The sequence below is a fragment of the Rhincodon typus genome, chromosome 24, assembly GCF_021869965.1.
Source record: "Rhincodon typus isolate 14 chromosome 24, sRhiTyp1.1, whole genome shotgun sequence".
Lineage (NCBI taxonomy): Eukaryota > Metazoa > Chordata > Chondrichthyes > Orectolobiformes > Rhincodontidae > Rhincodon > Rhincodon typus.
In genome coordinates, this window is record NC_063355.1 from 41,470,573 (window position 1) to 41,492,484 (window position 21,912).

The 21,912-nt window shown below is 38.8% G+C and overlaps 1 protein-coding gene across 3 annotated transcripts in view; it reads left to right on the forward strand.

Annotated features, from left to right (window-relative positions):
- Positions 1-21,912, forward strand: part of tango2 (transport and golgi organization 2 homolog (Drosophila)) — a 153,250-nt gene that overhangs the window by 72,397 nt on the left and 58,941 nt on the right. For 2 of the 3 annotated variants that reach the window (XM_048611174.1, XM_048611173.1), the window contains exons 2-3: positions 12,084-12,200; positions 16,113-16,201. In XM_048611174.1, coding sequence (XP_048467131.1) covers positions 12,151-12,200; positions 16,113-16,201 — 139 coding nt within the window. In that variant the 5' untranslated portion in view covers positions 12,084-12,150. The remainder of the gene's footprint in view (positions 1-12,083; positions 12,201-16,112; positions 16,202-21,912) is intronic. The other variant, XM_048611175.1, reaches the window with a different exon arrangement.

Here is a 21,912-nt window from a genome sequence, read left to right on the forward strand (position 1 = left end):
TTTCCGCCTCCCACTCTCTCCCTATTTATTTCAAAACCCCCTTCCCCTCCCCCTTTTCTGATGAAGGGTCTAGGCCCGAAACGTCAGCCTCTCTGCTCCTATGATGCTGCTTGGCCTGCTGTGTTCATCCAGCCCTGCACCTTGTTGTCGCGGATTCTCCAGCATCTGCAGTTCCTACTATCTCAGAGCAGAATATCCTGTTGTTTATAATTGTTTTTTTTTGTTTTTCCTGAAAAACCAAACTGAACACAATATAGTGGATCAAACATATCTAGGTGATGCACCTGGAGCTTAAGAGGAACAGATGGGACATTTTAAAAGGAGCAATATCCACAGCATCAACTGATTAGAGACAAGAAAAGCTGTATCTGAGGTGACAGCTATGTTCTGCCACAGTGTATTGAAACGCTGCAATTCCAGAGTCTGGGACATGACATACTCATTTCTAGATTAACTGTAATTAATTTCAGTCAAGGTTTGTTTTGAAGTGTTTGAATTTTATTGCAAAGGTTGGCAATTGTACACCTCACCACCACACTACCCCGACATTCCCACCCCAAAACCGTTTATTATTCAATTTGTGAAAACTTGCAGTTGTTCACAATTGAGTTGCTGGAACCTTATGAACTTTAACATCATACATTCCTGCAGCATGAAATTACTGCAGTTCTCCAGATGAATTGTTCTGCCTGCCTCTGCTTAGTCTCTTCAATCAAATGTGTACAAATATTGATGACCAAAGTGCAGGCAGAGATGAAACAGCAGTTGATTATTCTGTATGACAGAATGTGCCACAGGAGAGGGAATAGTGCACCTGGCATTTAATTATTTGTTTTTCCATTTCATATTCCCCTTCTCTTGGGTTATTCCCATGAATATGTCCTGATGAATTCCATTATCACAGCCTAAAAATTATAATGATAGGTGAGGAAGAGAGAGATGTGAACATCATCTCCTTAATAACATGCATTTATTTTTCAATTAGTTACGCATTACATAGGATTATTGCAAGTGTGCTGAAAATATGAATGATACTCATAATGTAGATTTGGAGTCTTACTGCCATCCCATTTTCTACTTCTATTTCTGTTTCTGAGCACACTGTGATCAGTGACTCAAACGCTGGAAGCTTTCAGTTGTTGCATGGACACGTTCATCTTCTAAAATGGATAAAATATGTGAGAAACTGGGAGAGTGTAATGTTTCTCATGCTGCTTAAAGAGGCATGCTGAGCTGTCAGATGTCTGCCACTCTGATTGAGAGTATAATTAATGCTGAGAAAGTAAAGAAATAGCTTAGGGTTAGGCTGTCTTGGGCACCTCCCTGAAGCTCACCTGTTCAGCCTGTGTCCCACAAGGAGAAAGCAAATGAATGTTTCAAACAGTTACTAAGTAGAAAGAAAATTCAACACAGAAGTTCAAATTCTTTCATTTTTCTATACATCAGTATACATGTAAGACACGGAAAATACATTTTTGCAGTATTACTTGATCTGTGCGTGATTGCTTGATTTTATTGGTCAGAGCAAAACATTTGAGCTGCAACTTCAGTTCCCTACCCTGCTCTTTGGCAGAAAACAGGCCAGACTTAAACAGATTTTGGGTGTGGGGCTTATCCACTACTTTCCTTGAAATGATATGCCCACTCCAACTTAAAATCAGAATGTTAATGAATATTGTGTGAATGAGATCTCTGAATCTGTGCCCTACAAATTGTCCCAAGTACATCACTCCTCATCTGTCATTTCAGCCTCTAACAGCTTTGTCTTAATGCACAGAATTGTGCTTTGATTTGCCATCATGTAAAATGTAAAAATTACACAGTTCAGTGAGCCCTGTGATATCCCTTTTTTCCATGCATTCAGGCTTTGGGACTTTGTATAGCAAACAAAAGATTCTACCACTTACCAAAGCAGCCAGTAGGAGCTTTAAAACAATACTGACTTGGATCACAACCATTGAGATTACCTTGAATGCTTACCTGACAAGTATCCATCAGTGAACATGATTCCACAAATCTTCTGACAAGTCAGGAATTGGCAAGGATATAATAGTTGTCACTGCTGCCAAAAAGCTTAGGCCACATTCCTGAAGTGAAGATCCCAGCATATGAAGCTCTCTGTACACAAATTGAAAATAATTTGAACAGTAGATGAAGGCATATTTTGCGGGTGCACGGAAGACAAAAGATGTCTTTCCAGCTGTTCTCCTCCGTGTTTATGGTGAAGCCCATCTATCATATTGCTCAGGGAAGCAGTGCTCGCTTCAGAAATAAAAATTGCTGGAAGTGCCCAGCAGGACATCTACGCAGAGAAATAAAGTTAACATATGAGATCACAATAACCTTTTTGTCCTTGGTCATGATCCAAACTCTTCAGAAACAGTCAACGTTGTACCCATTTTGGCAATGCCAAGTTTCATTGGAATACCTAATGAATATAAATCAACATAAAATATTTGAGACTTGGGAAGCCCTCAGAACTCTCAAATATCTTTTGTTTGAGTCTTAAAATTGAACATTCAACTCATTTTAACCATTGTTCAGATGCAGCATGTTTAATAAGTTTTTTTCAATGATTGATGAAACTTAATAGTCTGTCATAAAATGCAATAAAACATATAGGAAATATAAAGCTACAATGTAGTTCACTCATAGAATTAATCTCTAAATAAAAACTAAACATGGCAATGGACGGACCAGAACAGTAGCTTTATTTCCTTCAGTTCCTGAAAATTTGTTTGAATCTCCAGAGCAAATCATGTCTTGCAAATAAGTATTAGGGGGTGGTTAATTCCGTGGATTCATTCTGAGGCCTTACGCTCAAAATTCTGCTTTCTTTTATATTACACACTTGAATGCAAATATGGAAGGAGTGTTGTTTACAAATCCTGAGGTATCCTGTTTTCATTGTATAAACCTTTTTCTTATTAGTCTACTAGCAGCCGGCCCTTGGATGTCTTTAATACTCCACTGCAGAGTACAGACTTGCAATGTCTTTTGCATTTTATTAATATATTCACAGGTATCCAAGAATCAGGCCATGATTGCAGTAAATGTGATAATTAAGCAACAATAACAATGAATATGGCAAAATCACGGCAAATGTAGAAATGATTTTTTTTGCAGTCATGTAAATTTGGAGTCCAAAATAGATATTTCTTAGACTGTGCAGTATTTTGTGCTCTAAGTGGTGCAGTTGATGTTATACATTAAATGCATGCTTGTTTTTGAATAACAACAGAGATGGTGTCTTCCTAAGAGTTTGTTGAGGAAAACACAAAAGAATTATGGATGTTTAACTACTAATCCAGTTTCACCTCGTTTAAATTACTGGCTGTTCTGTGTAGTAAATATCAACTATGATATTGCCTCTGATTTAATTTATTTGTCAATAAATCTGACTGGCAGTTTAACCTGTATAAATGTTCCAAATTCTCATTGTTCAGAGTGGATATATGATGTTTCTCTAATAGGTAATTTATCACAATTGACGGAGATCGTTGAACCAGGTCTACACTAGTTTAGAAAAGCAGTGCATAAAAGACACAACATTCTGGCCATAAGTAATAGTCTCTCTAAGAGTGTTTGACACTTTTTTTTTTGCTGAAGAGAGCATGAACTGATCCGGTCACAAAGGTTGCTAAATAATTATGTAAGGAAGAAAGGAACTGGAAAACATTGTGCTGATAGAGGTTAGGTGAAGAATGGAAGGAGATGTGGAGCACAAACATTGGCAAGGATTTGGCAGGTTTCTATGATTCTCTAAGTGTCCGTTTCTGAGTTTTACATTCTATGTAATTAAAGCTAACATAATGGCAGCTGGGGTTGATTGTTTCTCTATTGTAATATGGAGTTAATCATGAATAAACTATTAGTACAATTATTAATATACATAACACATATAAAATTTTAACATTGTTGGGTTTAATTTTAATTTGCAACTCTTCCCCTGATCCGGCATGGTTTAATTTCAGAATTGTTGAATATGTATGTGCTGAGGAAATTATCGTAGAGTGTATTAGTTGTGCTGGGATCATAGATCTTCTCACTGCTTTGTGAGTCTTATGCCTTTATATGCATTTTTGACTTCTGTCACTTAAATTTCCAATCTACCTCCAAACTTCAGAATAAATTTTTTGAAGTTGTAATCTGATGCTAGCTCACCCCAAAACCTCTTTTAATTAAGAAACAGTCTATTTTTTAATACTCATATTAAGTATTGGAACCTTGGAATACTGCCTCCAACCATCTGTGTATTTCCTGGTTTACACAGAATCATGCATTTCTGAATTTCAGCTGATCATTTCAAGCCAAATTATACTGTAGAGTCATAGAGCTGTACAGCATGGAAATAGACCCTGTGGTCCTACTGTCAATGCTGACCAAATACTCTGAATTAATCTAGTCCTATTTGCCAGCATTTGACCCATTTTCCTCTAAACCCTTTCTATTCATATACCCATCCAGATGCTTTTTTTTTAAATGTTGTAATTGTACCAGCCTCCTCCACTTCCTCTGGCAGCTCATTCCGTACACACACGACCCTCTGTGTGAAAAAGTTGCCCCTAAGATCCTCCTTAAATCGTTCCCCTCTCACCTTAAAACTATGCCCTCCAGTTTCAACTCCCCCACCCTGGGCAAAAGACCTTGGCTATTCACCCTATCCATGCCCCTAATGATTTTATAAATCTCTATAAGGTCACCCCCCAGCCTCCGACTCTCCAGGGAAAATTGCCCCAGCTTATTCAGCCTCTGTAGCTCCAACTTTTATACACCTATGACTGAACCCCTCCAACCCTAGCAAATCCTTTTAAATTTTGTCTGAATCCTTTCGAGTTTCACAACATCCGTCCTATAACAGGGAGACCAGAATTGCACGCCACATTCTAAAAGTGGCCGAACCAATGTCCTGAACTGCCACAACATGACTTCCGAACTCCTATACTCAATGCACTGACCACCTCGTCTATAATATGGACAACTTTCAAGATGTCGCTATTTATTTCCCCACATTGTCTATCTCCCATATCCTTCTCCACAGTAAATACTGATGCAAAATACTCATTTAGTTTCTCCTCCATCTCCTGTTGTTCCACACACTGGCAGCCTTGCTGATCTTTAAGGGGCCCTATTCTCTCTCTTGTTACTCTTTTTTTTTTTGTCCGTAGTGTATTTGTAAAATCCCTTTGGATTCTCCTTAAGATAGCTTTGGCAAATAGGGTTATGTCCCATTTTTGCCTTCCTGATTGCCCTCTTACATATAGTCCTAGTTCCTTACACTCTTCTAGGGATTCACTCCATCCCTGCTCTCTATATCTGTCTATAGCTATTCCTTCTTCTTCTTGACCAAAACCCCTCTTTCTCTAGTCATCCACCATTCCGTACACTTACTAGCCTTGTCCTTCATCCTAACAGGAAGATACTGTCTCTGGACTCTGTCATTTTTGAAGGCTTCCCATTTCCTAGCTGTCCTTTTACCTGCAAATATCTGCCCCCAATCAACTTTAGAAAGGTCTTGCCTAATACTATCAAAATTGGCCTTAGTACAATTTAGAACTTTAACTTTTAGATCCAGTCTATCCTTTTCCATCACTATTTTAAAACTAACAGAATTATGATCACTGGCCCCAAAGTGCTCCCCCACTGACACCTCAGTCACTTGCCATGTCTTCTTTCCCAAGAGATGGTCAAGGTTTGCTCCACCTCTAGTAGGTTCATCCACCTACTGAATCAGAAAATTTTCTTGTACACACTTAATAAATTCCTCTCCATCCAAGCCCTTAACACTATGGCAGTCCTAGACTATGTTTGGAATGTTAAAATCCCCTGCCATTACCACCCTATTATTCTTACAGATAACTGAGATCTCCTCCTTCCAAATTTGTTTCCTAATTTCCCATTAACTATTGGGGTATCTATCGTACAATCCCAGTAAGGTGATCATCCCTTTCTTATTTTTCAGTTCCACCCAAATAACTGCCCTGGACACATTCTCAGGATTTTCCTCCCTTAGTACAGCTGTAATGTTATCCCTAATCAAAAATGCCACTACCCCTCCTCTCTTGCCCCCTTTCTATCCTTCCTATGGCATCTACACACTGGAACATTAAGCTGCCAGTCCTGTCCATTCCTGAGCCATGTCTCTCTAATCACTATAATATCCCAGCCCCATGTTCCCAACCGTGGCCTGAGTTCATCTGGCTTTCCTGTCAGGCCTCTTGCATTGAAATAAATGCAATTCCATTATAGAGCTACTAATCTTACTGAACATTTTTATGATTCCAGATTATTCAATGAAATACCTCATGTAGATCAGACATTTTGTGAGCTCTTGAAAACCAATATCTTGAAGTTAGATCAGAGTTTATGAAATGTAGGGCATCGGGAGATGAAAGCTAATTTCCACTTATTGAAAAAAACAGTAATGTAAGTTTGGAGGGGATTTGTAATTACATACAAATATTCTTTAAAATGAAAGTGGATAGTATGCTTTGACCTACAGTGAATAAGCCCTAAACTCCAGTGACTGTGTCAAGTTTAAGGTCTTGTAGAACAAACATGGTCTTCAACATCCAACCCAATTTTATGTTTTTCATTCTCATAATTGAGGCCATTCATAATCACAGAATTGTTATGGTGCAGAAGGAGGCCATTTGGTCCATTGTGTCTGTGAGGGCTCTATGAGCAAATCTCCTGCCTTTTCGTCATAACCCTGATCTTTGTTTCTATCTGAATAATCATCCAATGCCATCTTGAATGCCTCAGTTGAACCTGCATCAACCAGACTTCCAGGCAGTACATTCCAGACTCTAACTACTCACTGTGCAAAAGGGTTTTTCTCTCCTTGCATATGCCTCTTTTGCAAAATGCTTTAAAATGCGGTCTCTGGTTCTCAATCCATTTCCAAATGGGGACAGTTTCTCTCTGTCTGCTCTGTCGAGACCCTTCATGATTTGGAAAACTTCTATTAAACTCCCCTTAGCCTTCAATCCAAGGAAAACTGTCCAAACTTCCCTAATCTTTCCTCGTAACTAGTATCTTATACTTGCAACCATTATTATAAACCTCTTTTGCGCTTCCTCCACTGCATTCCCATCCTTTCTGTCTGTGGCAAGCAGAATTGTACACACTACTCGGGCTGAAGTTTAACCAGTGTCCTGTATAAGTTACAGGTAGTTCTGCTATAACGCGCGATTTGTTAACGCGAATGTGCTGCAACGCAATCGATGAATAATTGACGCTGTTTGAATAACATGAACTTTCTGCTGTGCAGGTATAGCCCGTATATAATACGATTTTCTATGGTGGTTTTCTGTAGCACGAGGTCACACAAGAACGCAACTATCGTATTATAGGAGAACTACCTGTACATGTATTCCTTTCTACTGCTGTACTAAATGCCCATATCAGTGAAACCTAGAATAGTAAAAACCAAAAGAACTACAGATGAAGTAAATCAGGAACAAAACAGAAGTTGCTGGAAAAGCTCAGCAGTTCTGGCAGCATCTGTGAAGAAAAAATCAGAGTTAAATTCAGAGGTCCAGTGACCTTTCCTCAGAACTCAAACTTAGAATCGTAGCTGCTTTATTAACAGCACTCTCTATCTGTCCTGCCACCTTAAATGACTTGCAGGTAGTTTTCCTATAACACAATTGTTGCGTTCTTCTGTGATCCCACGCTATAGAAAATTGCCATAGAAAATCGCGTTATAGGGAAATCGCTATAGAAAATCGTTATACCCGTACAGCAGAAAGTTCTCATTATCCAAACAGCGTCCACTATTCATCAGAGTCTAGGCCCAAAACATCCGCTTTCCTGCTCCTCTGATGCTGCTTGACCTGCTGTGTTCATCCAGCTCTACACCTTGTTATCTCAGATTCTGCAGCATCTGCAGTTCCTACTATCTCCACTATTGATCAATTGTGTTACAGCCAATTCATGTTAATGAAACTCGCATTAGAGCAAAACTACCTGTATTTATATATACACATATGTAAGGTAGCAGGCATCTTATAAAGGTATAGCCCACATTAGTAGTTTGCATGTACAGCTCTTTAGGAGTGACCACGAGCCTCCATGATTCCAACAGTAGTTTGGTTTGACCTGGAGTACTTAAATTCCGCAATATTGAGCGGTATGAAGGACTTTCTAACTGCTTAGTTTTTTGTTGGAAATTTTGACACTGATGACAATCAATCAGAAGTCCTGGAAAAACAGTGCAAAGCAACCTGTAAAAATGTCAGTATGTTACCTACAGCCATAACTGAGGAAAATCTCAAGTTTGCTGGTCCTGTGGGACACTTTAGTACCAGCATATAGTTTAAACTTGATTGAACAAGGCAAGTGCCTGTTATGTATGGGCGTTGACTGTTGCAGACCATGTTGCAGCTACAAGTCATTCATTGAGCATGTTCTATAATAATAGGATTCCACAACGAGTCTTGAGTTCAAAATACAATCCAACTATTTGTTCGACTATTGGACAGTGTTCTGCCTTGTTGAAGAGAATCAAAGATATTTTCATTTCTCGCTCAGAAGAAAACATTCAGAATATCCAGTGGTTCAAATTTTCTAACTTTAGTGAAGCAACTCTGAAATATGGCACTAAAAATAGACAAAAATGTAAAATTGAAAAGTGCTTGATCAAAAAGTCACAGTGCGCAACACAATTTCAGTCACATTGTGAAGTAGTGAGCCGTTTGTGTTTTTTTTCCCACAAGAATATATTTTCCATTCAGTGGTCAGAACAGAGGAAAGCCCTATCAGCAGTATAGTTTCAGACAGTCCTCACCAAACAGACAGATTTGGATACCCCGATGAGCACTGGATCATAAGCAGCTACTCATTGGACTCATTCATCTGTACCTCTTCCTCACGCCTTGACAACAGTCATTTCCATGTCAGTGAGCAATCTAGACATCAGGATCTTCTTATCAATACTGACAGTGGATTTGCTGGCCATGTCTGTTGTCAATAGCAACAGACAACTGGAGCGGCTCCAAAAGCAGCGGCTTCAGTGGGTGGGCATGCAGTCAAATGCAGCTGCCTACTCTGCTGGTGGGGTGAACTTTGTGCCAAAAGCAATTGCTTTCAGTTTATCCTGTAATGAGCAGATAAAACGTTCGCAGAACATCCAACAGAAGTGGATGCCAGCATCAGGAACACCAATCATTTCAGAACTGATCATATCACCTTGTGCAATTTTGTGTAATAAATCATACCAGCGTCAAGTGATTAGATCATAGACATTGTTGAGTTTCGTTGCTTTCAGATGCAGGCATTTCGTTTGAGCTTGACGGCTTCCAATTCTCCAGGCAGCTTTTCTGCTTCGAAACGCCAAAGTTATTCAACCATTTCTCAAACAGTACACCAATGATTCAGTCGTTGTTACTTCCATAAAACATCGGGGGTCTTTGGAGTTGCCAATCATCAGCTACTTTTCCTACCTCCATGGTCATGGTGCAAATTTTTTTTGCACATAAGTGTTTTCTTGATTGAACTAAACCAACATTTCACTGGAGTAAAAGAAGGCCTGCTTCATCAGGTCATTACACTTGAAACAAAGTGCATCCAGTATTTTTTTGTGGAAATACCCCCTGCTTCTTGACGTGTGTCAATAGTGTGTCAATCTATTTTTGAAGAGGTTGATGCGCCATATATGTGAACATCAAAATTAAGTGCAAGAGTAGGGTTCTGGATCCCTCGTGTCTCCTCCTCCATTTAGTAACATAATATCTGCTTTGATTTGTGGAATCACCTCCACATTCCCACCTATTACCAATAACCTTTGATTTCCTTGTTAGTCACAAATCTATCTATCTCTGCCTCCAAAATATTAAATCACCCTGCCTCCACGGCTGTCTGGCTTATGACACCCTGATAGAAAATTTATCTTCATGGCTTTCTTACATGGCCATTGGCTAGTTCCGGATGCTTCTAAAAATTGCTTCTTGCTTTGAGAGATTTGTGCACCCGACAGAGATCAGAATACATCGGCACAGCTGGCAAATTGATTCTCCAAAATGTCCCAAAACACCCATGAAAGATTAATGGAGATAGTGAGAAATGAGAAAAAAATCATCTCACTGCATGGGGAGAGAATATGTGAGGTGCTGCCCCTTGATTTGCAAAAATTATCTGTCCATTGCTCACTGGTCCAACTCGTCCAAATACAGGTCCCCTCTTTTCTGTTCTTGTTGCTCCTTCAGAGACAAAATCTATTATTGATAGAGCAGTATGGATGCGAAAGAGGAATCCTGCAATTTGGAGGAGTTGAAGCAGTTATTCTGGTTGGTCCTATAGCTATCATCACTCTGAGCTCAAACTAAAATGAGGTACAGCAGGATAGTGGATGCAGTGCTCAGGTTGCGCAGTACCCTGGCTCATGCTCCAGGATGGATGAGGTAGGATACCACAGCGGGAGAGAAGCAGCAGCAGGAGGCAAAGCAGATACAGGCTGAGGTAATTAGAGAAGCAGGTACGTCTCCACTGGAGTGAACTGTACTCTCTCATTCCTTAAAAGTCATCCCCACCTTAGTCTGCAGTGACACTCCCAGGAAGATTTGACACTCTGTAACAAAGAGCAGGAGAACATCTACATTCAGAAATAGCGGTGTTTGGCAGGTTTCCTATATCAATTGGAGGGCAGTGGCAAGTGGTTCAAGTGAGGGGTCATCTCAAGTAAGTTATGGTTGCCCTAGTGATTGGCTGAAGTGCAATTTATTTTTTCCTTAACATTTTTTGCATTTTTTTGTTTTGTGTTTCTGCATTTTACTTAATTGATTTTGAAGTTATCTGAATCCCTTTTCTGCCTCTGATGAGGGTTGATTTTAATAAATCATTCACAATAATGCTATGTAGATTCCAATAAAAATTTAAAGGGAAAAGGTTTTATCAGATCATGGAGAAGACACAACCAAAAGTAGGGACTACCTTAATACGCTGTCTCTCAAAGAATGTTATTTGTGCTTTGTAAGATATAAAATTGAACTGTAAAAGGTAGGCCACATGGCCTCCTTCTCTGCTACAACATTCAATGATTTCAGACAGCCAGCATATCTCTGTCTATTTCTATATTTTTGATGTGGAGGTGCCAATGTTGGACTGGGGTGGACAAAGTCATAAATCACACAACACCAGGTTATATTCCAACAGGTTTATTTGAAAACACAAGCATTTGGAACGTAGCCCCTTCGTTTGGTGGAGTGAGAAAAAAACACACAGAACACAGAATTTATAAGTAAAAGATCAAAGGGTCACAGAACTGATGAGGATGCATTAAACAAATCTAAGATGTTGTTAAATCTTTAATGAGTTAGAAGGTTTTAATTGATTAATATCTGTACATAAATCCCCAAACTCCTTTCAAGTTACTGTCATGAGAGAACTAAAGGTTTTATCAGTGTAAAGAGGTGACATTTTATAATCATAGAATCCCTACAGTGTGGAAACAGTCCCTTCAGCCCAACAAGTCCACACCGACCCTTGGAGCATCCCACCCAGACCCATCCCCCTATAACCCACACATCCCTGAACACTATGGGCAATTTAGTATGGCCAATCCACCTAACCTGCACATCTTTGTACTGTGGGAGGAAACCGGAGCACACCCACGCAGACACAGAGAGAAACTCCGCACAGATAGTTGCCCGAGGCTGGAATTGAACCCGGGTCCCTGCTGTGAGGCAGCAGTGCTGACCACTGTACCGTCAGACAATGCATGTTAGGTGTGAGACCTTGTTTAGAATCTGTTTGTGTTTTGGTTTGGAGTCAAACTGGTTTTATTTCTAAAAGTAGGAATTTATAAAACACCAGATTGTCTATAAACTGTGTGCTTTTTGAACAAATTAGAGTATATCTGCAAACACAAATTCACCCCATAGATTTGTGTGTGTGTGTGTGTATTTTGATACAAACTGCACCATAATAAAATCAAAAAATAAGTACAAATTTAAATTGTTGCCTTAATAATGCACATAGGCTTGGCTGGCAGCAGAAATCTGGAAGTTAATGCTATGATTGATAGTTATATCTGTCTAGATCATGAGGATTGAATGCCACTAATTTGTATCTTTTATCTGTAGGCCTCATACCAATGACCCCAGCTTTCTCTCTCTGGATCTGAAGAAGTGAAGTTAACCTGAGGTCTCCATGTGTATCATCTTCTTCCAGTTTAAACCCCATGCATTTTCTGATTACAGGTATTCTAACTGCAAAATCTCTGTTATAAACACGAGCCTTGCAGTTGCAGAGTCCAAACTGCAGGCTTTCATTCACATGTGTCTCAAATTCTGGTAATTCAGTGTTTTAAGGTCCAGAAATTCAGTCAGGTCTGCTTTTTTTTTATTTGATGGATTATTTTGTTCAGAATTAGTGATTTCATTTTTTTTAATGCTTTTTCCTTATTCATGGATAAATCCTTTGAACAGATGTTGGCAACCCTTGGAGTTGGTCCATGATCAGGAACAGAATGGTGTGACTGTGAGTGAGTGAGTCTAGTATGGGGATCTAGAATTTAACTTTGGAGAAGCCTCAGCCAGTGCCTTTATTCATAAGTATGAAGTTCTTGCTTTTGTTGTTGATGATGGCACATCCTGCAGAGAGAATACAGAAACGGACCATCACAGCACTGTGGTCCAGAGTGTCATTCAAGTGGAGGAGAAAGGAGAAGTGTAGTATTCATAGGGAACAGCATAGTTCGAGGAATAGATACTGTTCTCTGCAGCAAAGACTCTGCAATAGAGTCCCAAAAATTGTGTTGCCTACCTAATGCCAAGATTCAGGTTATCTCTTGGTTGGAGAGAGATTTGGACCGCGTGTGGAAGGATCCAGTTTTCACAGTCCACACGACATATGTAGCACTTGGAAGGAGCTTCTGCTGATGGGTTGCAAACAGCTAAGAGTTGAATGAAAAGCAGTAACACAAAGGTACTTCCTGGATTATTACCTGAGCCACAAGCAGATTGTTACGTGAGAAATGAGTTCTGATTCATGGATCACTGTTTGTTTTTGTTTCTGATTGATGGAGCACTGGCACCAGTACCAGGAAAAAGAGAGAGCTGTTCTGTTGGACAGGCTTCATCTGAACAATACTGGGATCTGTACTCTGGCAAATCATAAAACTCGGATGTGTGTGTCTGTGTGTCTTCAATTGAAGGCAACTTTTAAAAGACCAGAAAGAAATGAAAGAGCATATGTGCAGGTAGTGAAGAGGAAAACAATAGTCAAAGTGTGACAGGAAGGGATAAAAATTACACACTGAAGAGCGCAGTGAAAATTAAAACCAGAGAGAGGGAGTCATAATAGTAAATAAAGTTTAAGGCTGAATGCATGCAGCATTGTAACAAGATAGGTAAGTCAATGGCAAAAATAAAAGTAAACCAATATGGCTTTATTGCTATTACAGAGACATGGTTTTAGCTAACCATGAGTGGGAACTCAATATTCAAGGGTATTCGATGTTTCGGAAGAATAGGTGAAAAAGGGGAATTTAGCATGGCCAATCCACCTAACCTGCAGATCTTTGGGCTGTGGGAGGAAACCAGAGCACCTGGAGGAAATCCATGCAGACACAGGGAGGATGTGCAGACTCCATACAGGCAGTCGCCCAAGGGTGGAATTGAACCCAGGTCCCTAGCACTGTGAGACAGCAGTGCTAACCAGAGCCACCAAGCTACCTCTGATTTAAGCATTTTAGGGCATCTTATTACATTAAAGACTCTCATGAATGCATCTTGTTCCTTAAATCAGAATTCTTAGTTATTAATCCTTGAACACTAAAAAAAAAATTCAAGAGTAAAGAATCATTAGTTTTAACTTGCAATGAAGTGACAATAAAGAAGTGTTAGGAGCTAAACTTGGAGAAGGTACTAATGTTACTAAAATGCGAGGCTATATTTTTCACAATTACTAAATAAACCATTGTAGAACTTTCACTTCTCTAAATACTTTTCATTGACATGGTTTTTGAAAAATTACATTTATTTGTAGTTAACAAGATGACTAAGCCCAATATTTAATGATTTTCTGCACAATATACATCCAGGTCAGGCTGATCTCAGCAAAGCACCTGGATCGCTTTAACAAAAGACTGGTTCCCCGACATGATCAACTTGACTTTCAATTTCCTCCTTGGCCTCCCTTATCCTTTGTGCACTCTCTGGATGAGATTGTCACAACTGCCAGTTCCGCTGAGCTTAAGAACTTTTTTGTGCAGTGGACTTCAGACATAATTAAGTCAAATCTAAAGCTCATAATATGGAAGATCCTAGATTAGCAGAAAATGCAGTCACATCTAGCTGTCTCACAACCACAACCCAGTTTCAGGATTCCATTTAACCCTTTCAACTCTTGTCACTTGATTTTGTGTATTTTCTTGTGTTTCATATGTACCATATAACTAGATGAAAACATGTATAACTTTCTCTTCCACTTAGATGAAGTAAATAACCGCAAAACTAAAATGCTATTTGGAAAGTTGAATTCTATTTCCATGCTTATTAAGCTGTATGACCTTCAGTGAATTTAGTAAGGAGCTTTGCCTTTCATTCTTTGGGTCAAAATCATTTTGGATTATTGCTAGCTGTGATGAATTTAATGAAATAGCAGTCTAAGGCTGCAAATGGCAGATTCAGAGTCTGCAGTGTATAACTCGCACTACATTTATAATAATTGATTGTTGTTGGACTTTGAATTTTTTTCCTGTCATCACACTCATTTTGACTTGCCTGTAGGCTTAGATCTAGATTTTGATTTATATGGAATCCATCATGCTTCTTAACCATTAGAAAGCCTCAAATTTATGCAAGGTTACAGTATTAACATTTAATGAAAAAACAGAAATTGCTGTAGAAACTGAGAAAGCAGAACAGAACTTGTTTTGAAGAACCTACTCTAAACTCGAAATGTTAACTCTGCTTTCTCTCCACAGATGCTGTCAGATGTGAGTTTTTCCAACAATTTCTATTTTTATTTCATTTACCCACATCTGCAGTTCTTTATTTTATTCAACATTGTAATGTTTTATTCATGTATGCTTCAGAGAACTTGTGTATTTGAGCTACTTTGGTACATTATTTTCCTTGTCCTTCTCAATCTTGCTGCAGCCTTAATTTCATGACCTTTCCAAACCGCTCACCTATTGTCCAGCTTCATCTGCTCCCAAGTGTGGGATCATAACCCAAAGCTTTCTAAAACTGGTTTCTGTTGCTATCCATTCAGTGACTACCAAAAATCTGTCCTCGACTTCATCCTTGAACCCCAGTTGTGCATGTCACAGTTTGGAGTTGTCTTTCCCATGAAGTAGTAGCACAACAATTTTTCCTGGATTTCTTCCATATGTGGCTACTTAGTGGTATTAGACAGTCTACTCATTTCTTGAGAAAAATGTTTGGAATGTTAACATCACTGGATAGCCTAGCATTTATTACCTTGCCATAATTGCCCTTCAAAAGAAGGCAGTGATCTGTGTTTTTCAGTCACTGTAATCCATATGGTATAAGTACACCCACATCTGTGGCAGTTTGATACAACCAAATGGCTTGCTAAACCGCTTCAAAGGGCAGTTAAGAATCATCCACGTTGCAGTGGATCTGAGTCATGTGGAGTATCAGTTAAGGATGACAGATTTCCTCCCCTTTTATGTTAGTGAACCAAACAGGTTTCCTGATCATTATTCTAGATTTATTAATAAATTGAAATTAAATTTCCTCGCTGTTGTGGTGGGATTTGAACCGTCATCTCTGGAGCATTAATGCAGGCATCTGGACCACTATTCTAACATCCCCATCTTAATGTGTGAAGAATGGTTGTTTCATTTGCTCACACTAAACCATTGTTGCACAACGTAAAGCATCTCAGAATCTGAATCTCAGATTCTTTGGAATTCTTTAGGAAGGGAATAATTTCAAGCAATTAAGTTGCCTCATAGGCTGTGATGGACAGTAATTACAATGTTGCACCTACATTTGTAAAATAAAAAGTACATGCAGTTTATTTTGCTCTGTTTATTAATATTTGTTAAGTATTTGAGAGAGTGAAACTGATTTTCCCAATGACAGTTTGATTACATTGGCAACAAAATGCATGTATATTTCTGTACTTTATTTTTGCAGGTTTATCCTAGCAGCAAACCGAGATGAGTACTATTCCAGACCAACAGAGCCAGCAAATTTCTGGGGAAACAACTGTGATATTCTAAGTGGTAAGGACACAATCAAGCTAAATTGCAGTTCTCCCAAGTAGCTTGTGTGGTACAGGCATGATTGATCTTAACTGGTGTTTGTTTTACTCTCTATATCATGTTATGAAAAATTTTCCTTTTAAGGTGAATACTATGCCTTATGGGCACATGGAAAGCCAATGGAAGTCTATCAACATTAGTTTATTTTTGAAAAAATCAGCTTTATTGTATTCACTAAGCAATTGGAAGCAAATTTTATGCCACATATGTGCTTCACCTGGGACAACTCATGCAATGCCACCAAGTTGGAATTTTGAAAAGTACCTTGAGACATGAATAGACTAAGTGTAGCATGCTTGGAAGGAATAAGTTGCTTTCAACTTACATAGCTAACTTCTGAGGTTCCCTTCACTTCACTGGGGTCTGTTGTAAACTCAGTTGCAGAGGCAGATTGTCACAACTGGTGAACAAGTCCATTACTAACTTAGAAAAGGGCAAATTAGATGGGCCTGACCTTTTTTTGTTGCCTTTCAGATTTCAGCATTTCCTACTGTTTTATGCTTCTGACTTGAACCATTCCGAAGGCTGTGGTGCCTTTCTGAAGGCAATAGGTCCTAGCGGAGTTGTCTGCCTGGGGAATACTTGCCTAGTCTTGTGGGTAACGTAAGGTCCCTAACAATGATAACTTGTAATCTTATAACAGCTTTAAAATGTTAAAATCTCCCAAAGCACTGAGAACTTGTGTTCTTAATAGCTGAGATATAAGTCCAGGCAAAGTTGTCAGGACTAAAATGTGTTGACGTATTTTTCAAAACACAAAAACATGCTGGTTGACCATCTCTTGAAAGGCATTTTGAAAAATAGAGCCATGATTTCTCTCCCTCCCTACCATGATCCGACAAAAATGTTTGTGATTTTCTCTCCCAAACACAGTGAGATTTTAGTTCTAACTGATGGCATCAGAAGGGTCAGAGTTCACAAAATTTACTAGTGATGAGTGAGAATGAATTTCTGTTAGATTTCTCCGAGGCCCCATTTGGTTCATATAATTGAACTATGTGAACACATGTATTTGAAAAAATATATACTGGTGTATAAGAAAAGTAGAAATGTTTTCAGGGTTATAGGAAAAGGACAGGGGATTGGACCTGCTAAATAACCCTTGTGAAGGGCCACATGGGCTTAATAGGTGTCTTGCACTGTATTCATTATAGTCTACTCTATGACAAGTTCACACGATGCTAAATGGATATGGGATTGTGTCAAACTAGTACCATTTTCTTTCATTCTGGAGCCGGATCATTCTTGTTGAATTCCTCCCTAACCAACTCCTCGGGGGGAGATAATTTGGGAAATAATGGGAAAATAAATATGCTGACTTTACAATGTAAAAGTGCATAGAATCATAGAGTTATATAGCACAGAAATAGACCCTTTGATCCAACTCGTTCACGCTGACCAGCTATCCTAAACTGATCTAGTCCCATTTGCCAGCATTTGGCTCATATCCCTCTCAACCCTTCCTATTCATCCAGATGCCTTTTAAATGGTGTAATTGTACCCACTTCCATCATCTCCCTTGACAGCTTGTTCCATACATGCACTGCCCTCTGTGAAAAAGTTGCCCCTCAGGTCCCTTTTAAATCTCATCCCCTCTTACCTTATACCTGTACCCTCCAGATTTGGACTCCCCAGCCCTGGGAAAAAGACGTTGGCTATTTACCTATCCATGCCCCTCATAATTTTATAAACCTCTATAAGGTCACATCTCCCATGGATCACTTTTTGGTGTAAAGGGTGAGATCTACAACATGCTGCTAAGAAGTGGTTTAAAGCAAGTCAGTTTTCACTTGCTTGGCCAACTGTGCCATGGACAATTTGCATTGTTGTATTTTACAATGTTGGACAGAAGTAGGTATTGTTCTAGTTCGCAATGCTTAGAAAATCTCTGTATAAGCTATGAAGAGAAATTTTCAAGGCAAGGCATGAAAATATCATGGGTCCTGCATTTCAGTCTCTGCACCTGATTCTTCTTCTGGGTTGTGTGAAGTAAGACTGTTTCACTAATAGCATCCAATAGTAACGAGTTTGAGTATTGCTGAAAAAAAAGACAGACTTTGTCAAAATTTTGTCTTGCACTCATGAGCACAATTCACAAAAATAACACAATCATATTGTATGAGAGGAGAGTGCTTAGTTGGCAAGTGGATTCTGATAGGTAGAGGTGATGCCACGGAAAATGCACCAATTAATGAAGATTAACAGTTTAAATTTAAACCAGGCAGGCTGACTCTGATTGGTCAAGACATTGCTCTGAAATGAACCAGCAAATGGCTGTCACCTATTTTGTTGAGTTGAAGAAGGCGCAGTACATGTAGGCATTCTTTCTATCTGCCAGGAACAGGACCCTGTGTATTAATAGATATAGCTTCCAGTCCACTTAAGTGTGTGACATGACAATCCTGAATTGATTGTCAGTGTAATTCTTCACACTTTCCGAATCATCCTGCAAATACTGCCCAATTGCAGAATCACATCTAATGTTGGAATCTGCAGGTTTTGCATGCATTGGCTAGTTGAATATAGGTAGTACCTTACATGTTTGAAACAGCAAAAGGAATGTGTTTCAAAACAAAAACGAAGGATTGCAGATGCTGGAAATCAGATTCAAAAACAAATTGCTGGGAAAACTGAGCAGGTTTGGCAGCATCAGAACTTCTGAAGAAGGATCATTGGACCCGAAACGTTCACGCTGCTTTCTCTCCACAGGTGCTGCCAGACCTTACTTTTGCTAGCAATTTCTGTTTTTGAAAAGGAGTATGTTGGTTGATATGATCTGCCAGTCTTTGGAACATGGGGCCTACATTATCTGGCATCACATCTATGCTGAAATTCAAATGCCACACGACTACATTCTGTATTGGGCAGAGCATCTTTTTGACTTGACAGCAACTAGCTAGCTTCCTGTGTTGGTCAAACGTTTGAGATAACTTGCCTTTCTAGAATAATTTAAGGTAGAATGGGCACTTTGCAAGATCAAAGATGTGCTTTCAGATTATTTATGAGTTTGCACACTACTGAGCAAGAGTCACTGAATTTATATCCACATCTTTTGGCTCTATGCTGTCTTAAACAAAAGTTGTAATTAAAAGTTCAATATTTCCATAGGTAATCTGAGGTGATGATCCATTGTCATGACAAAAAGGACATAATGTTTTATAGGTTTGCTGACTTCCACAAGCTCCAGGGTACATTAGGAATCACCCAATATCTTGTTACCACCAACTCTATTCAGTTGCCCCTGCATAAAAGTATCTGAGTCACTGGGAGTGAAGAAGCTATTTTAATTTCTGTGTACTTTAGCAGGTGACACTCATTTTACATGGAATTTACACCAGTGGAAGAAAAAAGAAGGCAACTTCTTTAACAGCCAATCTGTAACATCAGTCTGAACATCAAATTGAATACTTTAGTTCATTCTAGTATTGTATGTAGTAACCTGTGGTTTTGGTGTTGAATAATTTATAAAATAATGGATTATTGCAAAATCAGATGGGGAAAGAAAATGAGGTACTTTCCCAGATGGGAGGGAAAACCAAAGGCCAAATCAATCCATGGCAATCTTCAGTACTTCGTACCTTCCACTCTCTATTAGGATAAAGTCTGAAGTAGATCACATCCAACTTCAGGTTAGCGACATGAGGAATGACATGAGCAAGCCCTGCTAAATAAGACTGAAATAAATAATTATTAAATTAGGGAGGTGCAAAATAATTTTTGTACCATTGAAAATAATTGGGATAATTATTAATGGTGTTATTTGCTTCATTTGCAAGTAGGCAACAGGAAGTTGGTGGTCATATTACTGTACCAGTAATTCTAAAACTTTAAACTAATAATCCTGAGGGCCACACTTGTAATTTTGCTGTGTCTTTTAAATTGCAATATTTTCCCAGAGGTTTAATAAAAAGGCTGTAGATGATGGCCATTAAGATTCTACTAAGCCACTTTACTGTCATGTCCCAACTGGATAATGAGAAGTTCATTTCAACTTGCCTTATCGACAGGCTCGAACAACACATACCCATTGTGATACTTTCAGGTACATGGCAAAGATTTGAAGGACCTTTCCTCTCTGGCTTTGAACACCAAGAGATTAAAGCACTTCAGGCACAAGGCAGGGGGTTTTCTGAAAGCATAGGGCCCACAGATGTTAATGTGAAGGAGGTAGAAATGATAAAGAATCATTAGAAGCCTTCTTGAGTCATATGTATTGATTTACATGTAATGGGGAACAAGATATCTGTTTTGTTTTGCATTGTACACTTGTAAATTAGTCTCTCTGATTTCAACAACTGTTATATGTTCAGTTTAATCAAATCCGATCTCATTGCTGAGCCTACCTTGTCAGAATTAAACGCGTGTGCTTTTTTATTGAAAGACATGACTATCCAGATCACAAGGAAGTTGAATTGCTATGTCCTAGGGTCATTCTATTCCACAAATATAAGACATTGTGAGTCAATGATCATGTTCACAGTCACAGTTACCACACTGCGATAATTTAGTCTCAACTTGGAAAGGTGATCTATACTAAGAAGGAGGGAATGGCAGTAGTCTTGGAGGAATCAACAGGTCCCCTGAGAACAATAATTCTGAAGCTGGTGAATTGATTTAGCTTAAGTCTTAGCTACCTTCAGTGTTCACAGCAGACATGTACCTTCTGTCCAGGTGAAGGGAAATTCTGGTGATCCCAAATATAATTAGTCATTTTGCTGTTATCATTTGAGACCGTTTGAGACTGATCTATCTGTCCTAGTACCAGACTTTAGAAATCTGGCTCCAGGAAAAGGAATCTTTGACATATCCATTAGAATATAAACTGTCCCACTTGCTGATGTCTATTAGAATCGAACAGCGAATACCAACCTTAGCTATGATGCCATGCCTTGAGACGACAATGAGACCACTCCTTCTCATCAAGAACAGAAAAGCCCATAACAAATGTAGATTCTGGCTGAGATTCACACATCGAGACTATTTGTTTAAAATCAGACCCACCGGCAGTTGATACAGATGGCTTTCAGCATAGTGAAGATTTTGCAACAGTTTAGCTCTAATGTAATAGCTTTTTCTTTCTCTGGTTGAAGTTTTTTGTTCTGGAGCATACTTGTATTCACCTGGCAATTCTGTTTTGTCAAGGTGAAACAAAGCCCATATTGTATGCCAATTTAACTTAACTAGAAAAAGTATTATCTTACTCCACATACCTGTTATTTGTTGTCAAAACATCTGGAATCAGAAGTTGGTTTAAGGGTTTATCAACAGCAATATTCTGTTTATTTAAAGTCTTGTAAAATTGAAGATTTCAATCCATATTTTGCAACATGCTAGAATTATATTTGAATATTTAACCACAGTACCTAAATATAAAAAGGAAAAGATTCGGAAATAATTTTGCATTATTACAAGGTGTATGCAGTTTTCCAAGTATGTATCGATCAAACTTTCTCACGTTTAAGGTCATTTCTAAGTGTGATGGATGCAGCTTGTTCCAGGATTTGACAGTTTCAGTTCGTTCTTGTGCAATAAAGGGACTCAACAGTAAAAATCAATTCTGAACGAGTTTGCAAGGCAACAATTGGTCACAAATTTGATTCACTGACTGGTGCATACAACTTCTGAACACTATATGAAAACAGTTTCAAGATTTTATTTGTTATTTGCAAAGT